General features: G+C 44.6%; 1 protein-coding gene across 1 annotated transcript in view; it reads left to right on the plus strand.

The window, feature by feature from the left end:
- The window catches only part of LOC124605434 (laccase-4), a 205,223-nt gene extending 197,662 nt beyond the window's left edge, over positions 1–7,561 (plus strand). Inside the window, exon 11 of the mRNA XM_047137100.1 lies at positions 7,400–7,561. Coding sequence (XP_046993056.1) covers positions 7,400–7,548 — 149 coding nt within the window. The 3' untranslated portion in view covers positions 7,549–7,561. The remainder of the gene's footprint in view (positions 1–7,399) is intronic.
- The last annotated feature ends 4,265 nt before the right edge of the window (positions 7,562–11,826 follow it).

Here is an 11,826-nt window from a genome sequence, read left to right on the forward strand (position 1 = left end):
GAGGTATCGTAGTCAGCAAACGACCAAGTCAAAAGTTCCGTCTTAGACTTGCGCACCGTTCAAACTAAGGGCCCCAACATCGGAATCCTGACCACTATATACGGGATTCCTGCTGAATACTGTTCAGTACCCTCAGACAATTTCACCCATTGATGGCGCACGCAATGTGAAGTCAGAAAAACAGAAAGTCCCAAGTCTATGGTACAGTAATATAATAATGAATCCCATTTACATGCACAAGTTTCACAAGCTGCTAAATTTACAACACAGTTGTTCAAAATGGCGTCTCCCAGTGTCAATGCAGGCATGGCATCGTCACACAAAGTTGTGTTGTACCCATTCTAACATTCCCAGTGACGTCCGAACAATGTCGCAGAAAGAGAGAATTCTTGGCAGGAGATCCTCTTCCGTCTCAACAGAATGAATAAACTGGAGTGGGATCAAGCGAATGTGCTGGCTACGAAGCACGACCTCCTCTGCCTATCCACTTTTCAAGGACTGTCTGATCCAAACGTGTAATACATCCAAGTATTCACTTGTGCATCGTACATTCAAGCGATGCCACTGCGATTTACACGTTTGGTGCAAATATACTACACACTTTGTACCATATTTCTGGAACGGCGTATGTCAGAGATCGATTACTGAGACGCGAGAGGTGGTGGAAGTTTTGTGAGTGTATTTAGAAAGGGAGTCAGCAAGCTGCATTTCAAAACATTGCAAACCATGTGGAAGGCGTGAAGCATCGCTACAAAGTTTCCTGAACAATATAACTGAAAATCGTGTCTTAGTGAACGAAATGGCAGCGAGAGCCCAGTTGAGGTGCAGATCAGATCGATAACTGGTTTACCGATACTTCCGTGTCGGCGATACCCACGGGATCATACGGTGCAGACCGTGAGAACTTTCTTACTCTCCCTGCGCTCTGTATTCAGCAGGTTGCGAGATAAGCTGTGAGGGTACTCATTAAGGCTTACCGGCATAAATCTGAATAACGTGAGAGGTATGTTAAACTGATATTCGTGTTTACTTTGACAGGAAGATTACAGATTGGTAGGTAACAGCATCTGGGCGAGGTCACTAAATGGCAGTGGCGATAGATGCGAAGTTAGTCTCTTCGATTCCCAGTGATGTCAATACTTGTATTCTTCGATATTTTAACTACAGGTTATTTCTAACTACGCGCAGCCGGTCTAGATTAAAACTACACTTTCTTGAAAATGCCTTAGAAATAAGGAGCAAGTCAAGTGGTGAAACGTTAGAAAGTTACCTGTAAATGATTTATGTACCTGTAATATAAATGAAGCTATTCTTGATTATTTATCTTCATATTATTTGTTTATGTTTCATTCTTATAGTACCACACCAATAAAAATTATGCTGCCAGCGATTCTGTAATAACATTTAATTTGTTCTTTACTGAAAGGATTTAAAACATGCAAAAACAATAGATACTGAATGAACTACCAGAGCTTTAAGAATTAAGACACATATGACACTTTCTTGGAGTGAAAGCAGACTTCGCTGACGTCTAAGTAAGAAAAATTGTTGATTTACGTTGCCCTTTTTTTGTAGGAGACGACACTAGATCATTTTTATGAGAAGGGCCTGCACCGTAGGTGTGAAGAGTAAGGATAGAAAAAGATTGACACTTTTGTAGATTCTGATGATGCTGCGTGCATTATGTATGACACGCCCAGAAGGCGAATGCTCATGTGAATTTTATGTTAGAGCATGTTTGGAAAAGTAACAGGATGGGGTGGGTGGTAATAGGATCTCACACCCAGCTGTTGGAAGGATGGGAGTAGGAAGGAAGGAAAAGTGATATGGAAAGGGTGGACTTTGTTAAACCTGGAAAAAGGTGTAGATCACCGTTAGTTGTTGGATAAAGACCTCTTCTACATTTTACCCAGCATTTGAGTTGCTTCTCCACGTTTTCTAACGTCGTCTGCCCACCTTCCATTAGGTCATGGTTTTCGTTCTTTTATTCTCACTTGGAATCCAGCGAAGAACTTTCCTAGTCCGCCCGTCAGTAACACCTCCTTACATCCCCACCGACCTCAATTTCACTTTTCTCACAGTCATAATACCTTCTTGCGCTTCACTCTGTCCCCTGGTTCATTTGTTTGCTATCATGTATCTCAGCCGCGCGGGGTAGCCGTGCGGTCTCAGGCACCTTGCCACGGTTCGCGCGGCTCCCCCGTCGAAGGTTCGAGTCCTCCCTCGGCATGGGTGTGTGCGTTGTCCTTAGCGTGAGTTAGTTTAAGTTAGATTAAGTAGTGTGTAAGCCGAGGGACCGATGACATCAGCAGTTTGGTTCCATAGGAACTTACCACCACCTACCACGTAACTAACAGTAATTCTTAGCATGTACCACTCCATCATTCGCTGACAAACCTTCAGTTACTGAATAGTTTGCCCATTAAGAGTCCTGAACTGTCGCTGCCGTAAGTCAGAAATAGTAATACACACTGACTATTAACGTTGCCTTCCAGGCACATCACAAGCTTAGTTTTGAAAAGCCTATTTAGTATACCAAAGAACTCCAGGTCAGCTCTGACCCTCTGTGTATTTATTTTCTTCCCCATCCACCGTGTCTTATATTATCGACTAGTTCTATGGTTTTAGCGCAGATTTGTACTAGTTTCCTTTCGATGTAGTGATTTTGCGCTGTTTTAGTTTTATTGTAATCGAGTTTCTGGCATAATTTAAAGCTTGTTAAGTTCTGCCAGTCATTGCTGAAGTCTATCTGCACCAAATGCAGAACAGTACAGTGCCGTCGGCTACGTACGTCGCTCTGGATCTTCATGATGGCGAAGTGGCATAAGAAATCTTCTTTTTGCGTATGTGTACTAAAATGGATAAAAGTTGAGTGCCATTCAAAGGTAACTTGATTTCCGCTCCACCTCAAACAAACAATCTTACTATTACAAACAAGTGGGACGTATCAAAACATAAAACATAAAAAGTACCACTTGTGAAATCGGTGATGAAGGTTCCAGTAGCATGTATGTACTGCTCCTTCGTTTTTTTTTTTTTTTCAGTTGAACGATCTCAACGGTTCCTCTAAGTCTGCTGAGAATAAATTGATAAGAAACCTCTCCACCTGATTGTTCTTTAAATTCTGAATTTCGCACTACCGCAATGACGTACATTTGTCAGTACAATAATATAGGTTGAATCAATGCCTTATTTCTCAAGGTCTACTGTCCAGATTTGTTGAAATTGAATAAAAAACTTCCTTAAAATATAATAATCCTAGAGAAGGCAGCATTCCAAACTCGCTGCTCTGTCTTAAACTTTCATTCACCACTTGAAACTGATTTATTGTTCTATAACTACACTCCTGGAAATGGAAAAAAGAACACATTGACACCGGTGTGTCAGACCCACCATACTTGCTCCGGACACTGCGAGAGGGCTGTACAAGCAATGATCACACGCACGGCACAGCGGACACACCAGGAACCGCGGTGTTGGCCGTCGAATGGCGCTAGCTGCGCAGCATTTGTGCACCGCCGCCGTCAGTGTCAGCCAGTTTGCCGTGGCATACGGAGCTCCATCGCAGTCTTTAACACTGGTAGCATGCCGCGACAGCGTGGACGTGAACCGTATGTGCAGTTGTCGGACTTTGAGCGAGGGCGTATAGTGGGCATGCGGGAGGCCGGGTGGACGTACCGCCGAATTGCTCAACACGTGGGGCGTGAGGTCTCCACAGTACATCGATGTTGTCGCCAGTGGTCGGCGGAAGGTGCACGTGCCCGTCGACCTGGGACCGGACCGCAGCGACGCACGGATGCACGCCAAGACCGTAGGATCCTACGCAGTGCCGTAGGGGACCGCACCGCCACTTCCCAGCAAATTACGGACACTGTTGCTCCTGGGGTATCGGCGAGGACCATTCGAAACCGTCTCCATGAAGCTGGGCTACGGTCCCGCACACCGTTAGGCCGTCTTCCGCTCACGCCCCAACATCGTGCAGCCCGCCTCCAGTAGTGTCGCGACAGGCGTGAATGGAGGGACGAATGGAGACGTGTCGTCTTCAGCGATGCGAGTCGCTTCTGCCTTGGTGCAAATGATGGTCGTATGCGTGTTTGGCGCCGTGTAGGTGAGCGCCACAATCAGGACTGCATACGACCGAGGCACACAGGGCCAACACCCGGCATCATGGTGTGGGGAGCGATCTCCTACACTGGCCGTACACCACTGGTGATCGTCGAGGGGACACTGAATAGTGCACGGTACATCCAAACCGTCATCGAACCCATCGTTCTACCATTCCTAGACCGGCAAGGGAACTTGCTGTTCCAACAGGACAATGCACGTCCGCATGTATCCCGTGCCACCCAACGTGCTCTAGAAGGTGTAAGTCAACTACCCTGGCCAGCAAGATCTCCGGATCTGTCCCCCATTGAGCATGTTTGGGACTGGATGAAGCGTTGTCTCACGCGGTCTGCACGTCCAGCACGAACGCTGGTCCAACTGAGGCGCCAGGTGGAAATGGCATGGCAAGCCGTTCCACAGGACTACATCTAGCATCTCTACTATCGTCTCCATGGGAGAATAGCAGCCTGCATTGCTGCAAAAGGTGGATATACACTGTACTAGTGCCGACATTGTGCATGCTCTGTTGCCTGTGTCTATGTGCCTGTGGTTCTGTCAGTGTGATCATGTGATGTATCTGACCCCAGGAATGTGTCAATAAAGTTTCCCCTTCCTGGGACAATGAATTCACCGTGTTCTTATTTCAATTTCCAGGAATGTAGTTCTAAGGCCAGCTTGCCCCTTTGCCGATTAACTTCTGGTACTTTTACCATACTATAGTTGGCTATTTTAGTGAATAAGTGTCATAATACAGAAATGAGGCCAGCAGGAATATAGTTTATTTTTTTATGGAAAGATATCAGAACATACACTATGTGATCAAAAGCATCCGGACACCTGGCTGAAAATGACTTACAAGTTCATGGCGCCCTCCATAGGTAATGTTGGAATTCAATATGGTGTTGGCCCATCCTTCAACTTGATGACAGCTCTCAGTCTCGCAGGCATACGATCAGTCAGGTGCTGCAAGATTACATGTGGAGTGGGAGCCCTTTCTTCATGGAATGCTGCACTGAGGAGAGGTATCGATGTCGGCCGGTGAGGCCTGGCACAAAGTCGGTGTTTCAAAACATCCCAAAAGTGTTCTGTAGGATTCAGATCAGGATTTTGTGTAGGCCACTCCATTACAGTAATGTTATTGTCGTGTACCCACTACACCACAGGCCGTGCATTATGAACAGGTGCCCGATCGTGTTGAAAGATGCAGTCGCCATCCCCGAACTGCTCTTCAACAGTGGGAAGCAAGGAGGTGCTTAAAACATCAATGTAGGCCTGTGCTGCGATAGTGCCACGCAAAACAACAAGGGGTGCAAGACCCTTCCATGAAAAACATGACCACACCATAACACCACCGCCTCCGAATTTTACTGTTGGCAGTACACACACTGGCAGATGACGTTCACTGGGCCTTTGCCATATCCACACCCAGCCATCAGATCGCCACATTGTGTGTCGTCATTCGTCACTCCACACAACATTTTTCCACTGTTCAATCGTCCGATGTTTACGCTCCTTACACTAAGCGAGGCGTCGTTTGGCATTTACCGGCGTGATGTGTGGGTTATGAGAAGCCACTCGATCATGAAATCCAAGTTTTCTCACCTCCCGCCTAACTGTCATAGTACTTGCAGTGGATCCTGATGCAGTTTGGAATTCCTGTGCGATGGTCTGGATAGATATCTGCGTATTACACATTACGACCATTTTCAACTGTCCGCGGTCTCTGTCAGTCAACAGACGGGGTTGGCCTGTACGCTTTTGTGCTGTACGTGTCCCTTCACGTTTCCACTTCACTATCACGTCGGAAGCAGTGGACCTAGGGATGTTTAGTAGTGTGGAAATCTCGCGTACAGACGTATGACACAAGTGACAACCAATGACCTGAACCACTTTTGAAGTCAGTGGGTTCCGTGGAGCGCCCCATTCTGCTCTCTCACGATGTCTAATGACTACTGAGGTCGCTGATATGGAGCACTATGCACCTAATGTGAAAAACGTATGTTTTTGGGGGTGTCCGGATACTTTTAATCACATAATGTACATGCTGGTCAAGCTAGAAGTAGACATGTTGTGTACATAGTTCCACGTAATCAGCGCGTACACGACTTTCCCACTAGAGCGCGCCCTGCTAAGCACAACAGCGCAGGTGCAGCGCTCGGCCGTCTCCGCACTACGAGATGGCGCTGCCTTAGAGACGGACCAAATTCTGCTTCCACCGATCCGCATATTAATATGTAACGCAGCCAATGAGATTGCTGCTAACGTAGAACCTTTTCTCCTCGCAGATCACATTCGCGCAATGATACATGAACGCTCGAGGTATTATAACGAGTGTACAGAACTCCGATTAGTCAGTGTGCATCAGTCTGCATTAGTCTATAGTCAAGTTTCAGTCTGCGCCTAATAAGATTATCATATTCCTGTACATAGCCATGAAGAAAAATGTATAGACACTTTGTCAAGTATCAGAGATATGTGAAAATAAGATTAACGTACCAAGACCAAAGGAAATTCAGATTGTCATTTGTAAACAGCATCCAGAATCAAGTTACGTAATATATATGATTTTTATTATTTTAATAAATGTGTGTGAAAACTAATCAAGTTCTGTTTAAAGTTGGTCACCATCAATCTGCTACTCTAAGCGTGCAAGTGGCATTTCTATCGTCTGACCTAACGGCAGAAGATAAACATGCCACGATAAGACCACGAGACATATTGCTGACGCTCGCCTAATTCTTTAGAGCGACAAGTCAAATAATCTGATGGTGTGTGTACCGAAGGTCTTGCAGTACGCACACCACAAGACAGTTACTGTTTTGTTAAAAGATTGTGTAGATAGTGAAGTTAAAATCTTCTGTGTTGTTAGGTAGCATCATATTTCTTCAAATGATCGACGTTTCGACGCCTCTGCTGGGATCGTCTTCAGGATCTTGTGGTGTCCATTGAAGAAATATGACGTGGCCTAACAACCCGGAAGATTTTAACTTCAGCGACAACGGCCATGAAAGCCTATAGACTTAAATTATGTGGATAGATTGTGGGTGTGCAAACGGAGTGGGGTCTGTGGGACGGATGACACACAACAGCTACAGCAGAGTTATTGGGTTTTGGCGACTAAGGTTGACTGGTAGTTAGATCACTAACTGTAAAGCAAGGAACTCGTTCCTGGGGGCACTAATACTTGCCGGAAATCTTGTTTCTGCGGAGTGAGAAGGTTAGGAAACCGTGGGGTGACCCACCTCACTGAACGTGCACTGTTGCTGACAGAGGCGTGGCGCTCGGTGTGTTGCAGGCTACTGGCTGTTCCACTGCCACTTCCTGTTCCACATCGTCATCGGCATGAACCTGATCGTGCACGTGGGCACGCACGCCGACCTGCCGCCGGTGCCCGCCGGGTTCCCGCGCTGCGGCGACTTCCTGCCGCCCATCGAGCTGCACTGAGCAGCCCACGCCTCGCCTCCGGCCATCAACAGCGCGCAAAGGCGGTCGCCACAGCGAGCTCGCTCCTTGCCTAATCCTGCATCGCTGTAAGGCGCCCAAAAAAGTTCCTCCACACTGGATTTCTTGCAAAAAGAACAGTCATAAAGAGTACCAAATACGGCCTGACAGAAAGCTCCTAAGAAATCCCCACCAGCAAATGTGCTTCCATTGTGAATCTAGCAGTGACAGAATCCAGCGGAAGATGAACCTAAGGAGACGTCCAGCTTGTACTTCTCAGACATCGTCCTTTCAGCTAGCTATACAGCGAATCGGGCATAGGTACGATAGCGCCATGTCATATGATGCTCACTGTAGTCTACCGTAATAACGTGGACATTTTCGCTAATGACCTTATCATTAGACTTCACTTTAGTCTGAAGTAAAATGATACTACTGTAATTGAGAGGCACAAACTTTGTTATACTAAAAGCTGTAAACCGAAGTGACCGCTTGGTCAGCATTCATCAAAATGCCCAGCGAAACATAGCTCACTGCATCTACTGACGTAGTAGTGCCGTTCCACTTTGGAAGTGTCTCCATTTGGTTCCAACCGACCATTACAGCACAGAGAAACATCTTTACAAAGTGCTTTTTGAGGGAAAGTCGGTGCTCTGTCCACAATCAGTTCCACAACTGAAGAGAAACCCAACAGACCACACATCCTTCGTCCCGATTGAGGCACTTTTTCGAACTGGTGGGGATCTAATTAACGTTTTGATAGTGAAACTGCCTTCAACCCTTCCTCTTGCCTGATACTCGGATATCTATCCAGGTGATGTGAATTTTTTTAGGCACCTTACCGAAAACGAGTTGTTCCCTCGCCCCCATTCATTCTCTGAGAGGATGCGACATACAAGTTCCTGTTTTCCAGCGACCAGAAAGCACCCGCTTTGTGGAGGTTTCCCGTCACTGGAATCTGAGCGAAAAAATATTCCGCGATTCACCCTCTCGACATGAACGTCGTCCCCCGCCCGACCCTTCATCCCCGCATCGCCTCCCTCCCCCACCCCCCTCACACTCCCGCTAGGCCCGCCGCTTGCCGCCGGCTGTGACCGACGTCCAAAGATTCACCTGCCATCACCGCTCCCACCACCCTCTCTCACTCGTTTGCAGAACACGATCCTTCCTTCCTGTCTCGACGTCTGACCCAGACGTGTCATTTGGCGCAGACAGCAGCGGCGCCCACCCGGCGCAGGCTTCTGTTTCCCCCTCTCCCAGAGCCTCCCACTGTCAGCGCCAGATACTCACGTCCCCCGCGTTGCATACAGCACACGTTCTCCATTGTCAACTACGAAACAAAGTTTCATGTCGTGACAAAAACATCGCACCAGCTTTTCAGAACAGCTTGTGACTATTTCTCGGTGACCACATCTCGAGAGCGTAAGACACTGCGCATTCGAAACACTACTACTGTACCATTTTAATGACTCTGGAGCACTGTACATAAAAGGCTGGTGCGAAAATCCGCGACTTATGACACCAGTACCATATTTTTAACTGTATTTATTGAGCTTTAGTATTTATGTGAATTTAAATATGTTAACACCGTTCATTCAGTACCAGTAATGGAAGAGAAATTAAACTCTCATTTAATGTAAACAAAGCTAGAATGGTACGTGCATAAGACAATATTCACGGTTGTACATATCATAAATACTGCGTGTTATTTTCTGTTTGTTGTTAATGATTGATTTTATAGCTAAATGTGATGCACCAACGTCCTAAATATGAAAAGTTACCGTGAAGCACACTTGAAGATCACGCAACGGTCATCCAGTTTCCAGATGTATACGAAATTTGTTCATGTCATGTACTAATTCTGTTAATAACATACATAATTTTTCACTTTTTGGGTTCCTGCAGACGCGCCGTTGCGAAGAATACGTAACTTGGTTATCTTACGTTTTACTTGTTACTTGTTCGCGGCACCATATCATTAATTGTTAAAACGTAAGATACACTCAAGTTATTCCATTCTTTTTAGTTAGTAAAAACTGTATCAGTATTTGAAGTGCTTGCCCTGTGCATATATGTAAGTACACGATAATTTTTTCAGTTAATAAAGTTGTTGAAATGTTTGCAATTTAGTAGCTGTTTTTTCTACACCTCCTTTGCCAGACACACTATTATTAACTGTTATTGTGGAATGGGGAGGAGTCATTTCTGGTGGTACATTTCACTGCTCTACGTCTTCGCATCGAAGATTAATTTCTTCTCGCACAACTGAAGAATCACCTCGTTCTGTCTCATTTTCGGTTGTGAATCATTAACAGAACAAGCAAACAGAAGTTATGTTTTGAGAATCTGATACATGGAAGAAAATAACGTGCTAGTAAGTCTCAGGTGTATGTTAAGGTAGTTAGTGGTGATGCCCTCAGGCTATCATATCGCTTAATAAAATACATAAATATGTAAAAACAATGAGAATAACACTTTTCTGAAATCAATTCAGCCCTTAAAGAAGACATCAATAAATATTCTGGTCTACTCACGGTAGATTTGTTCTGAAAGGCAATATGTTGCTCATAGAAAAGTTAAATAGCGTTAGACGCAGATACAATCCAAGATGACATCATTGGGTTGTCGTAATATCCACGAAAAAACAATTTTCTCGTAATATCCACTGTCATTTAGAAAGCCACAACAGCGACGTACAGAGAAAGATGAATGTAAAAACGCCAGGACCCAGATTCTGTAGAAATATGACATTCAAGATGCCTCAGTTCATCATCCATCTCAAAAATAGACACGGCAATGTCCTCTTCTACAGTTTTTTCCCCTTCAATTCCATTCTTTATTTCACAAGGACACTGGGTTTCGCTACGGCATTAACTGATGAAAGAGGTAAGTTAGTGACTCGAAAAATCAACTGTCCTTACAGTTTCCACTTACATGAGAACTGCACACGAGCTTCATAAACGAGAGTCGTGCGGCGTAGTCGGCTGAGAATCATCAGGCGGTTGTTCAGCCGCCTAATCGAAAACGATTTTCTTCCTTGGTACACAATGGCCCCTTTCCACGCGGTGTACGAGAGTTAGGTCTTAAGTACACATGTTGAGTGTATGTGACTGTAATGGCTGTGCGTACAGTGTTATGTTATGTTTGTGTTTTATGACGACGAGAGAATGGAGCTTTGCAGAGCCAATGGGATACAGAGTGAGTCAAAAAGGATTTTTTCAACTTTGGAATGAGATAGAAATTTCTATATATTTCCAAAGTTGTAGGGTCCTTTTTGACTCACCCTGTATTGGTGGTGCAGTGATTGAGACACCGAGGAGAGAAATCCCAGTTCTAGTCCAATGACAAAAGACTACAGTTTGCCTTGGTTACCCTACATCACTTAAAGACACTACTGAAATGTCTCCTCTGAAAAGACAACAGCACGTTTCATTCCTCACCTTTGTCCCAACCAATTCAAACAGGTTGACTTTTCGATGTCTACGGAAAATCAAATGATGTAAAGGTAATCCTGAAAGGGATCGAAAAGTCATGTACCATTTTTCACGTAAACAAATATTTATGAAGATATCACTACTTTTCTTTAACTCAAAAACGACTAGTCAGAAGAACATAAAACTAATCCATATGCAAAGATTTTGTGAAACTACTTCGTGTAAACGAAGCACTTTGATCACAAAATGCAGCAAAAGTTTCAGTAGTCAACCAAGGGAAAGAGGATCACAACTTCGGAAACACCTGGCCGGTAGAATACTTGAGGAACGTCATCGAGTAAATGTGACAAGTTGTTTCCTGCACATTCCCACCACACCACTCTGCTGCATTGCTACTTTTTCCAACATCCGCGTGCGACGGCAAGTCCTGGCGACAGATGGTTTCTGAAAATATTTCCCATAAAAAAAACTTAGACATTAGATACTGTCTAAACACGTGGCTACAAAATAAATACTTTCTTAAATAAAACTGAGTTTTTAATATCCACGTTTTTAATTTGGACTAAAAAGGATAAAACAATTTCTCCTAACCCCCTACAGATTCCTAACCCCATACAGATAGTCTGGAAAATCTGTAATTGTGAATTTTTAAAAGCTATGAAAATACTTGTAAGATTTAAAACGATAAATGTGGGACATATGCAGCAGCTAACAGTAAGAAGATGAACTATTCATACATCAGTCAGTAAGTATTATTACTTGCAGTCCACGTGTTTCGTTTTAAACCTTACAAGTATTTTCATAGCCATTAAAAATTCACAAACAGGAACTTTCAGGACTGTCTGTA

The sequence above is a fragment of the Schistocerca americana genome, chromosome 3 (assembly GCF_021461395.2).
Source record: "Schistocerca americana isolate TAMUIC-IGC-003095 chromosome 3, iqSchAmer2.1, whole genome shotgun sequence".
NCBI classification, from domain to species: domain Eukaryota; kingdom Metazoa; phylum Arthropoda; class Insecta; order Orthoptera; family Acrididae; genus Schistocerca; species Schistocerca americana.